At 38.1% G+C, this 24,011-nt stretch overlaps 1 protein-coding gene across 3 annotated transcripts; it reads right to left on the bottom strand.

Moving 5' to 3' along the window:
- Positions 1–87: 87 nt before the first annotated feature.
- LOC132141511 (transcriptional regulator ATRX-like) lies at positions 88–23,598 on the bottom strand. 3 transcript variants are annotated; one of them, XM_059551076.1, is made up of 34 exons: positions 23,393–23,598; positions 22,838–22,956; positions 22,708–22,751; positions 20,988–21,034; positions 20,782–20,903; positions 20,527–20,646; positions 18,546–18,655; positions 17,965–18,032; positions 15,407–15,881; positions 12,974–13,943; positions 12,747–12,810; positions 9,227–9,381; positions 8,807–8,968; positions 8,611–8,692; positions 8,426–8,486; positions 8,140–8,346; positions 7,629–7,761; positions 7,004–7,113; positions 6,762–6,905; positions 5,674–5,851; positions 5,459–5,596; positions 5,182–5,357; positions 4,983–5,100; positions 4,286–4,389; positions 3,791–3,876; positions 3,360–3,490; positions 3,105–3,246; positions 2,654–2,751; positions 2,453–2,561; positions 2,196–2,373; positions 1,727–1,894; positions 1,499–1,648; positions 897–953; positions 88–786 (listed from the first exon to the last, which is right to left on the bottom strand). In XM_059551076.1, exons 1-34 carry the CDS (start codon positions 23,410–23,412, stop codon positions 604–606), a joined length of 5,229 nt encoding a protein of 1,742 aa, XP_059407059.1. In that variant the 5' UTR covers positions 23,413–23,598; the 3' UTR covers positions 88–603. The 3 variants fall into 3 exon arrangements, with proteins under 3 accessions (XP_059407059.1, XP_059407058.1, XP_059407057.1); XM_059551075.1 differs by having other exon boundaries at positions 88–783; positions 3,348–3,490; XM_059551074.1 differs by having other exon boundaries at positions 3,348–3,490.
- Positions 23,599–24,011: the final 413 nt, after the last annotated feature.

A 24,011-nucleotide genomic window follows, 5' to 3' on the forward strand; every position in this document is an offset into this window, starting at 1 on the left:
CTCCGGGCAATCTGTGACTGGAGCAACGAGTCCACAGTAATGAAGAAGAGGAATAAGAGAAACAGCGCCCCCGCTGGACAAAGCAAGTGGTTTTTATTTCTTTATTTATATTTTTTCATTAGAAAGCATTTGAACAGAAAAGAGTGTTCACATCAACACAGATTGAGCTTTCGAATTTTGAACTTGAATGAAAAAATGATTATTTTTAATATTTAAACATAAAACGTACTAGCAACAAAACTGGCAAGTCTTTTTTGTATAGAGGCTACTGAACCCCCATTGTTTGTGTCCAAAAGCACTCCAAACACTTCAAACTCCTACTTTTTTCGAGGTAGCTAGAAATTCAGAAGTTTTCAGACACACCGTTCAATACAGTACAGAATTGGTTTTGCTTTGAGGTTCAAATTTACACAGTTGAAATTCTGACAACACCACAGTTTCGTTGAGGTCTCGAAACATACAGTATATGTGTGACAAAATGTCTTCTTGTTAGTCCATCCAGTGTTCTAATGTTAAAACTACATTCATATTGCCGATATTTACAGCATCTTATTTATATCAGGCTCAACTCAAACTATGTTTTAGGAGGAGAGAGGGACCGGTTTATGTGTTTGTTCTTGGAGCGGAGAAAACCACATTGGGATGCTCCAGTCGAAATGTGATATTGGAGTTGTTGTAAGTGACCCAAGCAGCAGAACCTTCGGCATTGCCTGGTTTCACATGCAATGAAGTAGTTGAAGGAACACTGTTGGTTGTATAGGCGAAGTTTAGAGAAGCCATAGCCTGCTGAGGATGAATGAGGTGAGAAAGACAGACTGTTAGCACTGCAGAATTCCTGTCTCATACACACACACACAGAATGCTAAATGTCAGGTCAGAGGTGAAAATTATTTTACCCGTAGTGCCTGGTTGGCGTTTCTGTGGGTGAGTTCATTAGAGTTCTGTATAGAGGCCTGGAAGGGACAAGTCATGAATAGGCTGGTGTGCATAAGGTGCAGAAATAGAAACGTTTCCACAAAGCTGGAAGCACAGCAGCATCCAAAATGTCTTGGTACACTGAAGAATTTCATAATTTCTTTCACTGGTAGTTAGGGGCTAAACTATATCATTTTCCCTCCTCCATTAAACTTTACAGTTGGCATGATGCAATCAGGCAGGTAACATTCTCCTGGCATATATACAGTAATATGTACAGTAATCAACATTTGAAGTGGATCAAAACCTTTCATCCTAGTTGTCCTAAAACCTACATGCATGCTTTTCTTAAGACAACTTTGATAAACTTTTTTTTTTTTTAGATATATATATTATTGCTTTTGTGTTGGTTTGATTGCTTCTATTGTCCTCATTTGCAAGTAGCTTTTAAGAGTCTGCTAAATTACTAAATGTAAATATAAGTGGATTGTAGGCATCAAGTACCACGTTTTCGATGTGTACCACCTGAGGGCGCTCCGTACCACAGTTTGAAAACCACAGATTTAAGACTTGCTGTGCTTACCTTCTTTTCTGCACGGTATTCATCCCAGGCTGCTCTGCGCTCTTCCTCGCTCAGCTCCTCTTCCTCCCGGTGGTCTAACAATGAGTTGTGCTCATGATAACTTACTATGAGCTGCCCACAGCTCTGCAGCATCTGAGCCAACAGGTCATCCTGGAAGACAAAAGCTTCCGGTCATATGTGTGTCTGTTTGCTGTCTGTACCATAGCAGAGGCATTTGTGTGTGCTTACCACAGGCCTTTCTGTGTGTTTACTGGGCTGTAGGTTTGGCTGGAAGCAGTACAACTCATTCAGCTGACTGTGTGTAAAGTGTCTCTGAATCTGCTGCTGGTCCAGAACTCGAGAGGACAGTGACTGTTTAGCAACTTGCCGCTCATAAATGTTCTGTTCCATGGTCCCCTAAAAAAAGGCCGCACTCAAATAGTGAGAAAATAGCTTCACATACACAGTATACGTTAAAACTACAAAAATAAAGTATAAAATAATACTGGAAATATACATAAAATATAAAATTAAAATGAACAAATAAAATAAAATATAAAAAATTGTCTCTAAAATGAAAATGATTATTAAAAAAGAAGCAATAAATCCACTAGAGAAAATCACCTTTAAAAAAAAAAAAAAGCCTAAATTAGATAGATTTTTTTATTTTACAAACTTCTCAAGCCCTCCATACTATCTGTCATTTGTATGTGTATACCTGGGCCAGAAAACGGTACACATATACAGTTTTTTTCTGCCCAAAGCGATAGACTCTGAAGATGCTCTGGATGTCATAAGACGGATTCCAGCAAGCGTCAAACACCACGACCCGGTTTGCAGCGACCAGATTGATTCCCAGTGACCCTGCACGAGTAGAGATCAGAAACAACCTTCCTCTGAAACGGAGTAAAACAGCAAGAGTCAGGATAGGAAATGCAGACAACTTAAATGAGACATTGAAACTTTTGAGTATACCTTATGTTTTTAGTGTTGTTAAACTCTTGGGCCCATCTCTTGCGAGCACAAGCACTGGTGTTGCCATCCAAACGATAATAATCTTTATTTTTAACCCATGCTTTCTCTCCTGACAATACACACACAAACACAAACTCTTTTGCATAACCATAGTAAATAAAATAAATTTTGAACAATGCCCCGTTTAAACTGTTTATCTACCTTTGTATGGACAACATGGTTTCCCCCTGCTCTCATCTGCATATAGGAGGAAACTCTCAATAAGATCCAGCGATATCAGAGACTGACTGAACACCAACCTGAAAAAAGCAAACAGCATTCATAAAATCTAAGTGTCACTCTGAACAATGAACTGACAAACATTTCATCTACTGCTATTCAGAAGTTTGGGGTTGGAATGATTTTTAAAATGCGTTTTCTGTTTATAAAGGCTGCATTTATTTTATGACAAATACAGTAAAACAGAAATATTCTGAAATATTATTACAATTTAAAAGAACTGTATTTTAAAATGTCATCCATTCTTTTGATGGCAAGGTTTTTCATTTATTTAAGAGTATTTATTTTCTTTTGAACTGTGGGTTATATGAATGTAACAACCAACACAAAGCTTATAACAAGTGCTACTTCTATTCAAGAACGTGATCCTCACACTTTGTCCAGTAGTTTCTCTGCCCAGTGTAAAATCTCCAGTAGTAATTGCAATTTCCCAGAATGCTCCAGCACTTTGGCATCAGCCGCTGTTACAAACTGCAGAAACCAGTCGGCAGGTGGCCCGTTACCCACAACAAATCCTGAACAACAGACAGAGAGAGACACTAAGAATGAGACGGACAAAAGAGGCCTATTAAAGGAAACTGAGAGATAGAGAGAGAGAGAGAGACTGTTTTCACACCAGCTTCCCCACCAGAAATTTCAGTTGTGGCTGTGTTTGTGACATCTGGATTCTGTGGATTTTGATTGGACCTGCTGCCCAAGGAAACTGGATCAGTATTTCGCTCTCCATCACCCACTAAACCTGTGCTTGTTGCATCTTTCCTGTGGGACAGACACATTTGAATAATAACCATCAGAGCAAACCTGGTCTCGCATGGAGGAGACAGACTTCTAGCAGATGTTTCATTGGTTCAACATAACTGTATATTTGACATCAACTATGCAGTGATTGGCCGTGTTTGTGTCAAGACACACAGCAGGCTCACATTAACCAATAGCTTCCAAAACAAAAGATTCTCGAATGCTTTTACATTGTTTAGATATTCAGAGATACTCTAGCTTTGATGCCTCGTACTGAACAGAAGCATGAGGCACATTGGTTGTACGGGAAACACAGCGTACCTTTCAGAGTCATTTGGATTTACAGAACTGCCGACCAAACCTGCACCCAGACCTGGGAAGACAGGAGCAGGCACTTCCTCTTTCCCCTGCATCACACAAAAACATGCAGTAACAGGTTTCCATATCATAAGAAATAGAGAAAAATCAATGACCCGATAAGGTGTTTGTAAAAATGAGGCATGATGTATGTATGCTATTAGTCAAATGTCTGGGGTTGGTAAGATTGTTTTTACAACTTATACGCTCACCAAGGCAATCAAAACAGCTGCTGTAATTAGTAACAATGTATTAACAGATTTATTATTGTGCAAACATGTGAAATATACCAATTTAAAATAACATTAATACATTTTTTATTAATTTAAAACGGTGCACATATTTTGTAACATCATAAATGTCTTTACTCTTTCTTTTGATAAATTTAAAAGGTATTCAAATCTCACTGATCCCAAACATTTGAACAGTAGTGTTAACTGGATGAGTGTGTGTATGTACCTTATTCCTGCTCAGCTGAGCAAGTTTAAGACACCAGGGATGAGTCCAAATCAAACTCAGAACATGAAGGTCCTGAAACAAACTGTTCACACCTACTCCTTTCCCTAAAACAAAGACATTTAAGACTGTGTTACCAATCCATTGGCTCAGTGTGTGGCAGAGTAAGGTGCTTTGACAAAAATCTTAATGTGAAAATGGAAATTCATAAAAACATCTGATATAAGAACTATTTAGTAATTATTAACCATGTCAGTATCTAAGGGTGTTTTTATGTAATACTGGATTAATACATCAGCCAATATAAGATAATTATATTAATTTCTCCTGTTTTTACATTTATATCAGATTATATTTGCCCCATTTTGAAGCTGATTTAATGTTCACTTCTATTAAATTTAACAGTGTTAAATCTCAAAATATTTTTTTTAATGTTTTAAATGTTAAATTTTAAATGTTAACATTTTAATGTTAGTGCACATTATAATTATATGATGCCTAAATTTTCATTTGGAACATTTACAGTGATTTTAAGTTTTAGCGTTTTATTTAACATTTAGGGAAAAAAAATAAAAAAAATATTATATATATATATATATATATATATATATAACCATACCTTGAAAACAACTCTTGGCTTAATCTTACCTGTTAACACATTTTTCTACTGGAGCAGTACTAGTTAAGCGGAGACTCTGACCTGTGTAGTTCTGCAGATAGTGTGTGTATAAACGACACTGCAGAGGCGTCATCCGGACTGACAGCACATACTCGTGTTTTGGCGGCAAACAGGACATCAAGACTGAGTAGTCCCGTCTCTGCAACACAAAAACAAAACATTCAGATTTTTTTTTTCACAGCCTGTAGCTGCATTCTATTTCTTTCTCTCTCTTCATCACCTGTATGAATCCTGACATCATCTGATGGAGGACGTGCGATCTATTCTTCATCAGTCTGACATCAGCAGGGGTGGAGTCTGCACACTGACCGTTCTGAATCGGATTAATAAAACGGTTCCGGAACTCCTTTAGAGAACCCAGCAGGTTCTCCTTAATGAAGTTCACCATGCAGTGATCTAGAACAATAAACAAAAAATATAGTCAGACAACCTCAAAGAGAGGTTACAAAATGAATAAGCAAGTCATTTTTCACAATGTGTAGATGAAAGGTGATTACACTCTGTAAGGTTGTTTTGAAGCGGTGTTCCTGTCAATATGATTCTCCTACGTGTACGTAGAGCTCGCATGGCTTTTGAGATGCTGGATTCTGCATTCCTAAGGACATGACCCTCGTCACACACCACCAGATCAGGGCCTAACATATAAACACCAAACAATGGCTTAAAAATGATAGTTGAAAAAAAAATGATGGATTGCTCAACTGAATTTTACCTGGATCCAGGAGCATTGAACGGAAGGCTTCTTTGTGTTTGCTGTATTTCGCGCTATCTGTGTGTGTCAGTATACGAAAAACCTCATAGCCCATGATCATCACACCACCATTCGCAAACCAGTCATTTAAAAGCTCAACACGGACGCTCACAGACTTCACTGTGGCCAGCTCTGCCACCTGTGTGAGAAACAAGAGAGAAGAGATAATTGGAAAAATAATCAGAGATGCAGCTAAAAGTCCAGATTCAACAATGACAAGAAAACTGAATATTTGGCATTTTTCAGCATGTTTATGATGTTTTTGCTGAATTCTCTGTGTAAAGCATAATAAGGAACTTTTGCACTGATACTTTCCCATGTAAAAATGTAAATATAAAGTGTAAATACATTTTGTGTGTTCACCCAAAATTTTAAAATGATATCGTTATTATGTAGTCTGAGTTATTTTGTTTTCTTCTGTACAATACAGAAAGATAATACTTCGCAGAATGTCCATCTACAAAAATGGTAAGTGATATTAAGTGTCCAAAACAAGCTCCATGAAAGTCCACTGGCTTTGCCTATGTGAAATAGTATATTGAATAGGTTTTTTAACCCTGGATTAAATGTAACATCTTGAGAGCTTTTACGGAAACAATAGGACAGCTTAACAAGAGAAAAACCTAAAAGAAAAGATATTTTGACCTTTTTCATTCTTGAGCAAGCTATTCTTTTAAGCCACCAACAAACAACGTGCAATAAACAAAGCCTCACAGAGAAAGATAACACTCAAATTATTATTATTTTTTTAAAGCTAGTAAAATTATTTCTGATGGGTCATGTGACACTTAAGACTAAAGTAATGATGCTGAAAATTCAGCTTTGCCATACCAGGAATAAATTACACTTTAAAATAAATTTGAAACTGTAAATTATTTGAAACAACATTATTGTTTTGACTCCATTTTGGATCAAATAAATGCAGCCATCTCAAAAAATCCTAACAACCCCAAGTGTTTGAATGGTAGTGAATATCTGACATAAACATGATCTAGATCAATAATGTCACTAATGTCACCTAAGAAAGGAAATGAGAGAATTCTACTGACCCACAGTATGTTGGGCCTCAAGCCCCTCTGCCACTGGTCAAACTCACTCCTCCAGTTCAGCACTGTGTTGAGAGGACACACCACCAGAGCCCTTTTCAGTGGCAGCTCTTTACATAGCAGCACTGTGTGAAGGAACACAATGACCTGAAACACACACAATACACAGTTACGCTTTCTGTGAAACTCACACTTTCTGATTTCATGAAAAAAAAAAAAAAACACAATAAACCCATGCCCTATACCTGAAAGGTCTTTCCCAAACCCATGCAGTGGGCCAGAATACAGCCAGAGCCTGGAGTCCTCTTCACACTCTGAATGGACTCACAGCAGCAGTCCCACATGAAGCGCACACCTAACAAAAACATTAACACATACACTTACATACACGCTACACAAACCTTCTCCACCACACGCTGTCGCGGTCACATAACTAAAATGAATTTCACAATGCTGCTTTATAAAAGCATGCAAATATTAATATGAGAAACAAACAATCACCCATGCATTGATTGAGTTCTACTATTAAACTGAACACACTTTTTTAAACAAATACCTTTATCCCGCAAGGATGCATTAAATTAACCAAAAGTGAAAGTAAAAAAAAAATTTATTTCCACAAAACAATTAAGCAGCTCAACTGTTATCAACATTCATGATGATAAAAATGTTTCTTGAGTAGCAAATCGGCATACTAGAACGATTTCTGAAGGATCGTGTGACACTGAAGACCTACTGGCTGCTGAAAATTAAGATTTGCATCACAGGAATAAATTACATTTCTAAATATATTCAAATAGAAAGCATGCATTTAAAATTCTAAAATTCTTATCTGTGGATAATTACACTGCAACACAAAAACTCTCTCACCCTCTTGTTGGTGTGGTTTGAGTTTGCTCAGAAAGTGCAAGTGCACTTGCAGCACAGGTTTATGCGTTACATCATCTTGCTCGAGAACCAATGGTGTGAAGCTTTGAGCTGGTTTCTCAGACACTAATATGACCTGAAGCAGGTGAGAGGAAGAAACGAGAATTACAACAGACAGACAAAACACTACTTTTCCATTCAGGTTAAAATCATGCCATTAATAATTCACTTTTTTTTTAATGGGATACATCATTTAATAATTCTGTCATTATTCATACACGTAAAAAAAAACCTTCCTTCTTTTGCGGAACCCAAAGATGATATTTTTGAAAAATTAAGGTAACTGTTTTGGTGAACACTGACTTCCAGTGAAGTCAGGAGAAAGAAAAAAAAAAGGGAAAAATCCTCTAAACCATATTTTGTGTTCTAAGTAAGTCATACATGAGGAAAAGTAAATTATAACAATTTAATATTTACAACACAGAACAGAATATAGCACAGTGCAGTTCATCACCTCGGAGTCTGCGTCTTCTCGTTCTCTCCTCTCATTTTCTAGTCTCAGTTTCTCTCTCTCTGCTAATCTCCTCCTGCGCTCCTCCTCTTCTTTCAGAGCGCTCTGTGTCTCCTGGGCCAGCTGACCCACCTCCAGAAGTGGTCTGATCTGCCTCCGCCCTCGCGGGGTGCCCCTCAAATGCTCCTCAGTGGTTGGAGAGACATTATTCTGCACAAAAAAAAAACCTTAAATTGCAGACAAATCCACATTCAGAGCATCTATGATTTTGAAGGATGTACAAACACACATCAGCAGTGCTGCTCCTGTCAGGGCTCTGACACTTCTCATCATGAGTGGGCGACTGGGACCTACAAAACAGATACAGTCTTAAATTAATTTAGGCTTATTAACAGGTAGTCGTTTAAGTCATTTGTTATTTTGTGAGTGGGCAGATTGCGGTTGATGAGTAAACTGTGATGATATGAGCTTTACCCGATTTCCTCACTCTCTGAATGGCTGAGTTCATCATAAATGCCGCTCGATACACTCGTTTCGCTCGATTCATCACTACTCACTACGATAAAAACAAAACAGCACCATATCTGGCTGAAGAAACATCACACAGGTACTATTATTTAGATGGTAAAAAATGCTAATGCACTTTGAGTCTTCAAAGACTTTGACTCACCAATAACACATTCTAAATCTTGGACTTCTCTTTTCTTAGGTTTCTTCACCTCTTGCTTTTGACTTTTTGCTTCAGCCTCTGATAAGGTAAGACCATGTCGCAGCAATCGGTGCCGGTGCCGTGACCCTGACTGAGACTCGCTGCAATCGGAGTCATCGTTATCTGCAGAAAAACTGTTCTCATGTAACAATACATTTATATGTATACATTCTCTATTAACGTTTTTAAATGTTTGACTAATCTGCTGCAGATTGTTACTATTAAAAACAAAGTTTATAGTGTTACAAAAAGTAACTTAAAACTACATGTAAACATATCAGTTTCAGAGGCTGGCTGTTATTTATCAGAAACAGCTTTGAGTTATAAGATTTATAAGGTCTATAATTCCCCATGGTACCAGTGGTAATGGCTATCTCTCACCTTCCTCTTCGGTCGTCTCTGAGGTTCTGTCAATGTTCTTGTTCTTCTTCTGCTCTTCTTTTGTGCTCTCTGATTGCTCATCGGAGCTGGCGTCCAGCTCAGACGCTGAGGAGAGGTTAGCGCTGATCTGAGCCAGCAGAATCTTCTTCGCAATTCTTTATAGAGTAAGTGATGGGATGTAGAGGCAGCAATGAGAGAATAGAGAGACAGATGAAGAGAAGTGGGATGAAGAGAAAAGAAAGAGGGACAAAATGTGAGGTGGGTGACAGATGGATCCAGATTCATTAAACAAAGCATCTTTCTCCCATCACTTTCACTATAATGTTAAAAAATTGTCCACAAATAGTAGCAAAATAATTATTTTTGTTATGCTGAAACAACTCAGAAAAACAAGTAATTTCAATCATGAATCTAAATATGACTGCATATATAAAATATAAGTGTAAAAGATTCAATGGACTGTTAAGTTGTCAGTTAGGTTTACAAATTATAAAAAAATAAACGTATTAATGAGTGAAATGAAAAAAAAACCAAAAAAAAAAAAACATGAGGCTCTGGTGTAGGCAAACATTTGAACTTAGCACCTCTGAATATGACAAAATAAATGCACCAGGCAAAAAAAATTACAATGAAAAAAATGATATATAAATATATATACAAAATGCACAGAGGCTGTTGTGTATGGGGTATAAACTTTTATTACAACTACAATTCTTATGCAGTTCTTACACACTTATTTACATTCCCTCTTCTGAGATGCAAAATCATGCATGCTTCTTTTTGATGAAAATGTTTCTGCATAAAACGCTTCAGAAAAACAGCAACAATAAATACTTCCCAACAAATAACATTAGCATGCAATAAATACTCAAGCTTTAGGCTTTTTGAAATCCAATGAGCATGAGAGGATTCCACAAGACAGAAAAAGAAAAGGACAACAAACAGAAAAGGACACTTTTAAAGAAAAAGTGAAAAATGGCAGGGGTCCATCTATGTTAATTAAGGTTAGGCAGGGTTCCCACTCTGTCCAAGACATTACTTTAAATTTCTTTAAGGCATTTTATGTGACCAACATCTTTAATATTTGAGTAATGCATCTGTGGCCTGCTGTTGTTCGCAATAGAAAATTAAGTTGACTTCCGCATTGAAAGATGTAAAAGTAAAAAAAATAAAGTTCTGCACTTACAATGGAAGTCTAATAGGTATGAGCTTTTAAAAGCATAAAGTTGATTTTGCGTGAATTCTCCAGTAAAAAAAAAAAGTGTTTGTAATTTGAATTAGGTTCAAGGTTCAGGAATTGACATAGCTTATATACACTAAACACAAAAGATATTAATCAGAATTTCATGTTGACAGCACCAGTCTCATGCAAATAAGCGCATGCAATGTGTAAGTGTTGTGGTTATGGAGAGGAGTCAAGTCATTTTCTGTGGAGATTGACTGCTGGCCACAGCTTCTGATTCTGCTGTTTAACCGAGAATATTATTGTAATCACAGATGAAATTTTTTTACAGGTGATATGAGGTACTGTGGTTACTGGCATGGTTCTAAATGCACAGTTAATGTGATCAAGTCATTCATTTGTGCTACCAGAGCAGCTTACAGAAGATTCAAACTGTTCACTCTAATAAGCTAGACAAGGTAACCGACCTTTGGGAGGTAATGCTAATAATGTTTTGCAATGTGTGTGCTATCAACATCACTTGCTAGCAATGCGTGAAATCTGAGCGAAGAACAGAAATGACAGTGAGTGTGCAAACTATGATGTGCACTTGCTCATGACAAAACACAGGCAAACGCAGATGATAAAACAAAACGATATGATTCTGCGACGTCATTCATGACAGAACACATGAAAACTGACCGCAGTTCCGAGTCCTGATCAGTCCAAGGATTTCTTCATTTTACAAAAACGTTGTCAATACGGCAAACCAGTTTGATTAAAAGGTTACAGTAAACACAATTTCCAGGACAGTTGGGTACATTTCCCATGACTTATCCATTACTGGAAAATCGCATTACAAAATTCAAGGTTTTCCAGGTTTTCCAGGATGCGTGGGAACCCTGTTAAGCTACAGAAAAAGAGACGAAACGGGAGGGGAAAAAAACAGAGAACAAGAGAAAGAATAAATAAGTTGTTTATTGCCTCTCGGTAAGAACCATGCAAATAACTCATGTGAGAGTGAAGACTACACTCTTTATCCTCACAACACAGTGCTTTTAACAACTGACTACACAAACGCTTACAGACTGCATGTTGAGTCTGAAAGAGCATCATCACGACCACCTGCTACTGCCCCCTGAACACTAACACAAAACATAGCCAGGTCCACCAAAACAATCATTAGCGTTAAATCAGCCTTTTAACCATTTTTATTCATATAAATATTTAAGAAAAAAAAAGTGTGCACCTTTACTCAGTGTGTCAGAGCACATGCACCAACTGCTGGGCCATGGCTCCGATTTAAGCTACCGTTTCGAAGCACCAACTCAAAAACATCTACATGTAGAGCCAAGCTTCCCTGTCCTTCACATTTGCAATCCCTAACACCCATCACCTTCTGCTAAAACGGGATGAACTTTTGACCTTCTCGCCAATTCATGAGGACATGTATACTGCGCAAAAAATGTGAAAATTAAATATTGAACCAATAAAAATAGGCAAGTAACTAGTTGCAAAAACATTAACAAATGCAGTTTAGGCCAATATAAGTGTATCTTCAACTTGAGCACCTTAATTGTAGAAAATTTGGCTGTCTAGGAACTAATCTCCTGATAAAGAACAAACACAGCTGCGTTCAACAATCGCTAACACTGTACTACTGCATCCCTATCTGCAATCTAAGACACGTAAATTCACTTGAATTCCACCAATAATGACATTTCACTGCCAATAACAAAAGTATTGTGTGAAACTACTGTAACACCTACCGTTAGCAAACCACACAGCCTTTGTTCTGACTGACCGAAAACATTACAGCATGAGAACCCGGAAGCTGAGCCCTAAAACACAAACACACAAGAAGTTGTCTGTCTTTCTGAACACAGGATCCATCAGATCCGAGCAAAGAGGTTTAGACTGGTTCTACTCTCTTAAAAGCTTTATTAGCAGCACAGACAGTAAAGAGGAAGAGTGTGGCTAGCAAAGATACTGCCAAAGACATGCAATGGTCTGTGTCAGTAAAGAGGAATTCAAACACAGGAGCTTCTCCAGAGTTGATTCACTGATTTCCATTAGACAGTGAGGTCTCAAAGCTTCACCACTGATGGATGGTGTGTGCCTACGGTTACAGATTCTCTCTACAGCGTGCGGAAGAAACTGTGGGGAAATAAAAATCGGACAGTGTTGATCGAGCAAGAAAAGCGTGTTTGAGTGAGACACATGTACGGGATGCTTGCGTGCTTTTAAACAAGATTTGGATCGAAGCTCTCGCTGTAGTGAGTTTGGGACAGCTGGAGTCCAGTGGAGAAGGCCTGTGATGGGAAAGTGTGTGTGGCCCTGATGTAGACAGAATCGTACCTATTTTCTAAATCATCGTCCTCCACAGATAAAGACGGACCTGGCTGGATGTCCATCTCATCACCTAGAAACAGACGGAGAGAATGAATGCTTAAAATAAAAAAACATTCATTTTGGTTCTGAAATATGAAAAACATTGATCGGACATTCATTGTAAATGATAATAACATTCTACCGGTCTTACTATATGAAGAGAATAATGGTCATTGTTTTTGCACCAAACTCACCAGAAGACTGCTGGAAATTTCCAGAGCCCAGCAACGTGACGTCCTCTGTCAGCGGCTTGATCCTCTGATCGTCAGAGTCACTGCTCGGCCCACTCTCCAGTTCCTGTCCTCCCACCTCACTTGACGAACTCCCGCTCTGTCCCGTCACCCTGGCAACTTTGCGGGCCCTTCCCCTGGTCATTCTGACAGCTGACCCCTGGTCCTGGGAGCCCCTCCTTGAAGACGCAGAGGAGGACGATGAGGACGATGAGGATCTCTCTTTGAGATTCCGCTTACGAGAGCCTCTGTCCGGAGGTGTCGTTTTTACCAGTCCAAAGAGACGCTGCTTTCTGACTTGCTGGTTTACCTCGTCCACGTCCCCGTCCCCATCCCCATCCCAACTGCTACCAACCAAACCCTCTTCTTCGCTGTTTGCCATGGCAGCGGCAGTCTGGAGCAGCACTTCAGGCACCTCGTCAGAGTCAGAGTCATCCTCAGCTGAACCGGCGTGCTCAGCTGTGGAGCTCTGGTTCGTCCGCCGCCGCCGTGGTGTGGTTTTCACACGTGGAGAACGTTTATTCTCCTCTGATAAAGACACATTTTTGGGGTCAGTTTGGTCCTCCTCCTCCTCCTCCTCATCATCTTCCTCCTCGTCATTATTAACACAATCATTTTCCACATCTTCTCCTCTCTCTGTCATTTCCTCCATTTCCATCCCCTTCTCCATCTCCACCATTGTCTCTCTTTCTTCCAGTGCTCCATCTGTCACCTCACGGTTTATCGTTTGTCTCTCAGGAGATGGATGAGTGGGAAGACTCGTTCTGCTGATGGGTTGTGGGCTGACCGGTACAGGAGTGAGTTGAACCACCAGCTTTTTAGTGAGTCCTAGGCTCTGTGATGACAATGCCTTTTTTTTTCTGGACCTCGCTTTTGGCTTATGTGTGTCTCCACAGGCACGTTTGGACCCAGTCAGCTCATGGTCCAGGGCTTCCTGCAATTACAAATTAGACTTTACATTCATATAAACAAACTGTAACAAAACTGGAATAAGGAGAATAAAATGTTTTCTAAGCAGCCTTTATGCATATTAAAATGATTTCTGATGGATCATGCGACACTGAAGAAATGACTGCTGATAATTTAGCATTGCCATCACAGGAATAAATACTTTTAGGAATAAAAGTCTTTTTTATTTCACAATATTGTTTTCACTATATTTTCTCATCAAATAACTGCAACCTTGGTGATCTTAAGAGACTTCTTGTAAAAACATTAATTATAATCTTTTTATAAAAAATATATTTTATATATTAATTATATTGAATATTTGATTATTGTCATGCAGGCTTATTTTCCTAATTATTAATTAATAAAAATTATTAATTTTACACTTAATCACCTACGCTAATTTTTAAACACTAATAATATAAATTAATTGACACTTTTAAATGTAATCTGTATTCATCTCAAATTGAATATCTGTTTATCATACTTTACATTATAATGTACTGTATACTGTCTATGTCCAGAAAGGTAATAAAAACATCTTCAAAGTAGTCCATGTGACATCATAGGGTCAGTTAGAATTTTTTGAAGCATCGAAAATACATTTTGGTCCAAAAATAGCAAAAACTACGACTTTATTCAGCATTGTCTTCTTTTGCGTGTCTGTTGTGAGCGAGTTCAAAACACTGCAGTGTATGATGTCTGGTGCGTGAACCAATCATTCGATGTAACCAAATCTTTTTGAACCAGTTCACCAAATCGAACTGAATCGTTTTAAACGGTTCGCATCTCTTATACGCATTAATCTACAAATGACTTAAGCTGTTAACTTTTTTAATGTGGCTGACACTCCCTCTGAGTTCAAACAAACCAATATCCTGGAGTAATTCATTTACTCAAACAGTACACTGACTGAACTGCTGTGAAGAGAGAACTGAAGATGAACACCGAGCCGAGCCAGATAACGAACAATAGACTGACTCGTTCTCGATATTGCTATTTTTGGACCAAAATTTATTTTCGATGCTTCAAAAAATTCTAACTGACCCTCTGATGTCACATGGACTACTTTGATGATGTTTTTCTTACCTTTCTGGACATGGACAGTATACAGTACATACATTTTCAGTGGAGGGACTGAGAGCTCTCGGACATAATCTAAAATATCTTAAACTGTGTTTCGAAGATGAACGGAGGTCTTACGGGTTTGGAATGACATGAGGGTGAGTTATTAATGATATTTTTCATTTTTGGGTGAACTATCCCTTTAAGATATCTGAATTCATTTTTACTAACATTTAAAATGATTCATTTTTGTTTTTGTGTTTGTGGTTAACAGTTTTAATAAAACAATGATAACCAGCTTTTTGGTGCATCCATAATTAAAATTAAATGGTTTGTTAAAGCATCAATCATTCTTGGTAAAGGATGATTTAAGGCTAGAATTACCTGTAATGCACTGTTGGCAGCTTGCAGATCATCCAGCACAGTGCGGAACATCCTTAGCTGCCCAATTCTCTCTTCTTGATTTCCTTCCTCCTCTCTTTCACTTTGAACAACTGCCTTGAAGGAATGGCTCAGAGATGTGGTAACATCTACAAACCGCTGCATTCGCTGGTAAAGGCCTGCAGAGGGCAGTGGGCCCATCAGCCCACGACCACCCTTATTGGCCCTGCCCCGGACCGAGTTTGGCTCAGTACGGGAGGCTCGTTTCTGAGCCTGCTCGAGGTTCTCTAGAACCGCATCACAGGACAAAACCAGCTCCACCAATGGCTCGGGACTGCACACATAACAGTACCACTTCCTCTCCTCCTCCAGGATTGTGGACAGCTCCTTCCTCCCCAGGTTACGTAGAACACATTTCTTACAGAACGCATTACTGCAGTAATCACAGCCAATTAGGCTGCCTCCTTCTGCACACCACCTGAATGAACAGAGAATTAGAGAATTTACTTTACAGACCACCAAACAAGTGGATACAAATGCCGCATTTCAACTGCGTGGTATGACTTGGCTCAGTACGGTATGGCACGACTCAACTTGGCTCGGTTTGAGTTTCCACTGCAGTTCAGTACTGCTTTAAATTGGGCGGGATTATTCACGTCATCATTATTGCGCCGCCTCTACTGCCTCGACTCTTCTATTCTATTTCGTTCCATCAAGCTCTCGCTGGATCGGCTCTTCTGCTATCAACGAGAGGAACGTCTGTACTTCCGCAACAGATAACCAAACAGCCATTTTGGGGTTGTTAAAAGGTTAGGTGCACTCATTCAAAACAGTTGATTTCAATCTAAACCCCACAAAAGTGAACCATACCATGCAGTGGAAAAGCGCCAAAAGTAGACTCTCTCAACTGTGCCATGATACCGCAGTTTTCCACCAAGATGTATCTATGATCTGCTCAGTGACTTTTAGGCTACTATTTTCAGTGATTAATCGCTTGAAAACTGTTGAGAAATGCATTTCACCCAACATTAAAAGGGGGAAAAAATTTACAAAAAGCAAATAATGTCCATTTTAAAATAACCTTTTTGCATGGAGTTTAAATTATGATTACATTAGATTTAATTTGCAAAGCATTTTTGTTTAAAAAAAGGAACAACCATGGTGGCATATATCATATTGAATTGAATTTATGTTGCCCAAGAATAAATAATGTCAATACATTAGGGGTGTGCAGTATATATTGTCTGCGATAATATCGCAGCTGTTGTTTTACCAATGTTTGATTTGACATTATAGAGTATTTTGCCAAAACAAAAACAAAACAACCCTAAGTTACAGTGTGCACTCAAACATCACATGCAGTATAGACTATTACACATGTGCATTTAGAGTGTGTTCTTTAACTGCATGATTCTTCAGTCTATTACAATACATTTAGAATGATCACAAATTTAAGACATGAGGACAGAAAATGTATATTTATACCACTTCATATAGTTAATTTCTCATGAAGACTGGTGTTTTTTTCTCCAAAAATTACCATGATTACAAATGAGATGTTGATCTTTTACAATAGTTCAATAAACAAGAAGTTAAATAAGTGACTGATGTTTTAGACACCATATTTCCTGTTTTTGTACAACAAAAATAAGAAAAAATATTTTGATTTAAAAAAAAATAAACAATCCCAAACACAGCTAACATCGTTTAGCGTCTCTGAGCAACATGACGTTTTTTCAATCCTGAATCAATCAATAACTGTTTAAATGATTTGGTTCAAACGCTCACTTATTAACAGTAACTTTAAATCTTTAATTTTTCTTTAAATACTTTCAAGTATCAGTATTCAATGTTTAATATATCAAAACATTAGTTATGCATTTATAATTACAGGTTAAGCAGCTTGTGTGTTTCCTCTGCATTGCAAAGATACTGATCTAATTTGCTTGGTAACAACCCAAATGTCTTATTATTCTAACTCACTGATTAAATATAAGAACTTCACTCGAAAGATAATGGACACTTTTAGAAAGAAATGTTCTTTTAAGGTAAAAATGTTCATAAAATGTAAAAATCTGTTTAAGCTTATTGGAAAAGATTAATTTCTATATTCTATCAGTGTGAACTGACCACACAGAATATGAATATCAAAAACTTTAGGACTCAGCTATTCACGATATAGTCCTTAAGATACCAGCACAATAACACACTCAGCAAAATATCGTCTAATTTTCATTATCAATAAGATCCCAGAAAATATCAGGATATATTTTTTTGTCAATATTGCACACCCCAACAATACATAAATGTATAATTTTATAAATCAAACTTTTCTTTGTTTGGTCATGATATAATAAGATCCATTTATATTATATTTTTAAGCAGCTACATTCACTCTAGACAAAAGTAAGAAAAGCAGCTCACCTTTTTTAACAAAATACTCTTTCAAATGCATCCAACGTAATGAACACCATTTCACCAAACTGTCTGTCTCTCTCACACACACACACACACACACACACACACACACACACACTCACTCACTCACTCACTCCATGTACCTGCATTGCTCGTCCATCCCCTCTGAATCTTTGCTGATGTCATCACTCATATAATACTTAAAACAATTCTACAAAAAAAGCAAACAAATCCATATAAAATTCTAAAGAAGGATTAACTACTTGTCATTAAATCATAATGCAAGCAGGAAAAAAACTATTCGGTTTACATTTACATACAAAAACACAATTACCGTATTTTCCGGACTATAAGTCGCACTTTTTAATAGTTTGGCTGGTCCTGCGACTTATAGTCAGGTGCGACTTATTTATCAAAATTAATTTGACATGAACCAAGAGAAATGAACCAAGAGAAAACATTACCATCTACAGCCGCGAGAGGGCACTATATGCTGCTCAGTGCTCCTGTAGTCTACACTGAAAACATAGAGCGCCCTCTCGCGGCTGTAGACGGTAATATTTTCTCTTGGTCCTTGGTTCTGAATAAATGCGACTTATAGTCCGGTGCGACTTATATATGTTTTTTTCCTCGTAATGACATATTTTTGGACTAATGTGACTTATACTCAGGTGCGACTTATAGTCCGAAAAATACGGTAATGCACAGAATCACATATACATACCTTGCAGATGAGTACATTGAGCATCGGATGCCTGTAGACTGAGTCGCGTTGGAAATGATTCACCTGCTGACCACACGCTGTGCAGTTCACCCTCTCCAACTCATATCCTCCTAACACACAAACACAAATGAGTACCCCTATAACCTGACACACACAGCTAAAAGTGTCCTTTTACACACTTCGGCTGCAACATGAAGGTTACAAACTGTTAAAGGAGATCCACAAAGAACTTGAATTCTCCACAGTGAAAAAAAAAATATTCTGTGTAAGACTGCATGGCAAGATTTCAAGGTTATTATTTTTTTTCTGGGAACACTTATAATTAACAAAAGCATCACCATCAGTTTGGAAATTCAAGTTAAATACACTTTAATCAAAGATAGGGGTGGGTGATTCGTCTTTGGAACACAAATTAAGATATTTTGGATGAAAACTAGGAGGTATAATAGTATAATAACAAGGTATAACAAGGTCCAGAAAAGAAAAGTGGTACTTCATTTTGGGGTGAAGTATCCCTTTAACCAACACAGAGCAGCAGGTATTAGGCTGCTGTCCCTTTAAGACTTGATGCATGGATCTCATGTACTGATCCACAAATCCGCCGCAAACTCTATGGGTGCCGCCATTACTGCGTGCCTGTGAAGTGTGATGGTGTGACACTTGCCCGTGCCCTCTAATGACATTTCAATGAAAGCGGATCCTGCTCATTAAAGAAAATGTCTGGTGAAAGGGAACATTTGGTAGATGATGTCAGGTAGTGGCCAAAACTTACTGATAAAGGTAATTTATTGACAACATAATGTAATAATGTAAAAATATGAAATGTAATTAAGAAGTGTATTACTTTATGACAACAATAAAACCGAATGCTGTCATTACAAGCCGTGTTGCTAATATGTTCACAAGCTTCACAAGTTTCAAATAACTATAAGGCCATCCTTAAAAATATTCTTGTTTGCCAATAACCCGACCGACCCAATTAATTATTTTGGGAGTGACTTGCCGACTGTAATTGCGTTACGACCACAGTCTATGGTTAAGACCCACAGATTTTTTTTTACTCTTGAAACAACTAATACAAATGCAATAAATGCTTTTCACATGCTCTCACACCACACATCCATTTTCTCATGCACAGAAAAATCGCGAAGCAAAGAGGACACGGAGACTGACAGACCAGACAGAGCAGGTTACTTATGATAGGAAAAAAAACTCAGCTCTCAGATTCTCTCAATTTTATTACGAAATTCAAACAATAAATACTCCTCCGCTCGACCAGGAACTCTGTGTAATCCGTATGGCCGTAAACATGTGCAGTCAATGTGCAACAAAGGCTCGCAAATTTCACAAACGGTTTTATTCCAGGCCTGTAGTTTTGTGCTGTTGTTAAAACATCCAACCACACAACACGCTCTTCCCGGCATCACTGGAAAGCATACGTACAAAAAAATAAATAAATAAATAAATTTTCGTACAGCTTGAGCTAACATCTGCCTACAGGACCAACACGGTACTTCTTCTACTTCCTTAGCAGCAAAGGCACGCAGTAATGGCGGCGCTGCTTTACTTCAGTGTTTCGCCGGATTTGTCTATATAAGAACTATTTATGCTCACTTAAGACACAGACTGTTTAAGTTAATTCTTGCCAAGTCAAGTATTTAGATGCTATTCTGTGTGTATCTGACCATAATGAGAAGCGGCAAATGAGAACTGAATTTAGGATTGTATTTTGTCCGAGAGAGGCTTTCTGTGCATGTTTCAGATTTGTGTCCGAGTTATTACTCTTAAGAAAACTCTAATCAAACACACCCAACACTTTTTTTTCTCATTCATGCTAACGTGTAAATAACTTTAAGCAGTCTTGCATTAGATATATTTACATAACACAATATGGCAAAATCCCTATCAATACACAATTTATATCATGGCAACAATATATCACATCAACCAGCTCTAATGAAAACTTATGCTCATCTCTTACCTCTGCGTCTGTCACCACCATCTCTGTGCTGCTTGTGAATGCGTCTACTGCGGAATTCTGGACCACGGAAATCATCACGAGCTTCATTACCCACCGGCTCCGGCAACAAAAACACCGTTCCTGATTCAAATAACGGGGTTCAAGAACAATTTGTATTCCGTTAATGTATTCAATAACAGAAACCATAACAAAAACTTTATGACATGGGCATAGTCATCTGAATCAGCCAAACGAATGAGAGAACGGTAGTGGCACCTTTTGGCAGGGAGTTGGTGTCTGGGTCGCTGGAGTGCACAGACATTACATCTTCTGCTCCACTCTCAGATGAAGCGTCTGACTCGTTCATCCCGCTGTGTTTGGTGACAACAGCCGGTTTCCTGTAAAAGTGTATTTACAAATGAGTTTATTCTCCTAGTGTACAAAGGGTTTCCAGATGCATCTCATCATTATTTAAGTCAAACCTTCTCGAACGAGATGACAGCATTCCCACTTCTGAGGGGCCACTGGACTGAAAAGAAAAAGACAAAGTATTGTAAACAAACCGATCTCTAGAAATCCGAGAGAGCAAAAAAAGAAAAATCTATTATAACCAAATACACTGACAGTTACGTTGAAAAGTCTAATTCTATGAAGTCACGAGTTATACAACCCATTTTTTAACTTCCAGTTCCATCGTCCCAAATTAAGCTTTTTTTTTATTATTCAATTGAAGTTAAATGCTACAAATAATGTATGTGGTAAACATCTCTCAAGATATTTTCATGTTATTGTATAACATCAAATACATCAGTAATACCCCACTTGAGATTTTTATAGACTTCACGTCTTGAAAAAGGTACATTAAACAGCATTGTGTTAGCAGTGCAAGGTTGTGGGTTTGATTCCAGTAACAATGCCGGGTTCAGTCCCAGAACGAGTGCTGTGTGAACAAAAGCAAGATCTAATGCTGTGTCAAAATCTGGCAACCGGGGAACAACTGCTGGGACACATCTCTTCTATTTGCCGGAATCGCAGTGTGAAAAGGGCTTAAGTCACTTTGGATAAAAGCGTCTGCTAAATGCATACATTAATCTTACTTCTGCCGTTTACATTTAGTAGGACTGCACAATTAATTGAAATGGAATCGAAATCGTGTTTGACAGAAGCTGCGATTTTCATGCGTATCTTTCAGAGAAGAACGGTTCTGTGATCATAAGTAAATCTCTATCCGAAGACCAGAGGGCGCTCTCGTGCTGAAAATCCAAATATGCCCCAAAGAAGAAACCCAGGAAATACCTATTCCTGCAGCTGAATTAATAGACTACTTTGCTTTCATTGATTCAACGTGACTAATAAACACGCGACTACGACAATATATGGTTTATCGGAGTTCTTCTTATTATTTTGTATTAAAATAAAGTATAACGCAGTGTCGTTATCAACACTTCGAATACTACGAAATATGTTGAATACTACGAAATATGTCGAATACTACGAAATCTTCTCACAGAAGGATTTTTTTTAAACACTCAACTGACGTTGTTGAGTAAAACATGATATTAAATGTGGTATTTTCAAGTGCTCTCCGAAGGAACAACATTTAATACACAAAGCCATAGTTCACTGAGAAGATATGCAAACAGCTGTCACTATCGCGAACAATTTCTTTGCTTTCATAATCGTGCACTAAAATTTTAAAAGTGCGATTTTTTTTTTTGGCATAACTTGTCAGTGTTAAATTCAAATTCAAAATGAAGGAAGCACTAATTTTAGCCGTAGCACAGCGTCCTATTTTATAGAATACATATTTAAAAGATCATAAAAATAAAAAAAGAAGCTGCATGGTTCACCATGTCAATGGAAACAGGAATAGATGGTACATTTGAATGAGGACACGTTTTATAATTTTTTTAGAGAGTACAATATAATAAGATGCTTTCAATGCCATCGCAAAAGACACAGTACAAGTACATATTAATCCATGTTGTGATAACTGAGGGGAAACCGTTATATCTTGCTCCCGCCCATATTCCAGCAGCGTCCGAAAATATTTTGCACATTCAAAGTCTAGTGTGACCGCCCCTTAATTCAGAACCCAGTGGAAACATCCTATTGGCTTTTGGTCAAAGGAACCAGGGTGATGCTAACTTCTGGGATGGCCAACAAAATTTTAATCTCTGCCACACTCTAAACAATCTCTACCTGGGCGTGCGCCTGCTGCTCCAAGTATTCTTTGGCCGTGGTTCCTGTAAATGAGAAATATATTTCACTATAACTGCTATTAATGAGCTTATTTTTGGTTCAGTTTCTGATGTGACTCATTTCTCCTCACCATTCCAGTGTCCAGGTAAAGTAGCTTCAGTCTGGTTTTCTGTGGCTGCTGCCAAATACTCATGTAGCTTCCCGATCAGCTCACCTAGTTTACCGCCTCCACCAGCCACAGGCCCAGGTCTGCAAAGACCAGACAGATGATCTCTATGGCAACAGCCTCATCCTGGAATCTCTCGAGATGCATTAAAAACACTGAAAACACTTCATATACATACAAAACCAAACTATATACAAGCACCGATAGTTACTATAGAAAGAAGCATCCTCAGGCTTCAGTCTGATAGGAATGTGAGGCATATATTTATCATGAATTACACATGGTTCATGGTTTTTTTTCCTCAGTTCAGCAACTAACGTTATTCATTGTTCGGCTGGTGCTAAAAACCATAAACTGATAAGGCAATAAACAAAACCTAACATTACTTCAGATATGAATGATTAAGCATGGATTTAATTTAAACAGCGAAGGGATTTAAAATATTTATCATCGATAAATATTAACAAACACCTCAGCTAGTACAAAAGAATAGATAGAAAACAAGGCGCTTTACGTTACCTGAGAACTTCGGCAGACATCGCCTCCTCGCCCGCGTCGCTTCAACACACCACCGAGCTTTTAGTACAATTAACAGCAGCGAAGGATTTCAGATATTGACATAAAACTCATATATGGCGAACCGCAAATATTCAACCAGTTCCACCCGCCATCTTCCCAGTGGAACTTGCGGTAGACAGCTTAAAATGGCGCACCGGAAGCTGCGTCCTGTTCGTGGCTGACGTAAAGTGATGGCGTCATTACTTCATCAGATTCCGTCATCACTTCATCGGATTCCGTCATAACTACAGAGACTACTGCTGCTGGGCAACAACATGTCAGCTTTATTTGAGCACGGAGATGCAAACAGGGTTTACATTAAAAGCACACAGTAATTATAAAGAATATACATTTTGTTATTTTTCTGTGGCCTATATATTATTGTGCACATGCAAAAGCGAATAGCCTAATATGACCCCAACATGTTATAAGGACAGTTTATCAATACATATATTGTCGTCAAGAGCATATGTCTTTGGGTAAGAACGACATATTTATTTTTTTCACGAAAGAAAACAAGGCTCTGGGTGGGTGTGCGGAGTACAGTTTGTTATTAATAAAAAGTCTAAATAACAGAAGT

This window comes from Carassius carassius, chromosome 5 (assembly GCF_963082965.1).
Source record: "Carassius carassius chromosome 5, fCarCar2.1, whole genome shotgun sequence".
Lineage (NCBI taxonomy): Eukaryota > Metazoa > Chordata > Actinopteri > Cypriniformes > Cyprinidae > Carassius > Carassius carassius.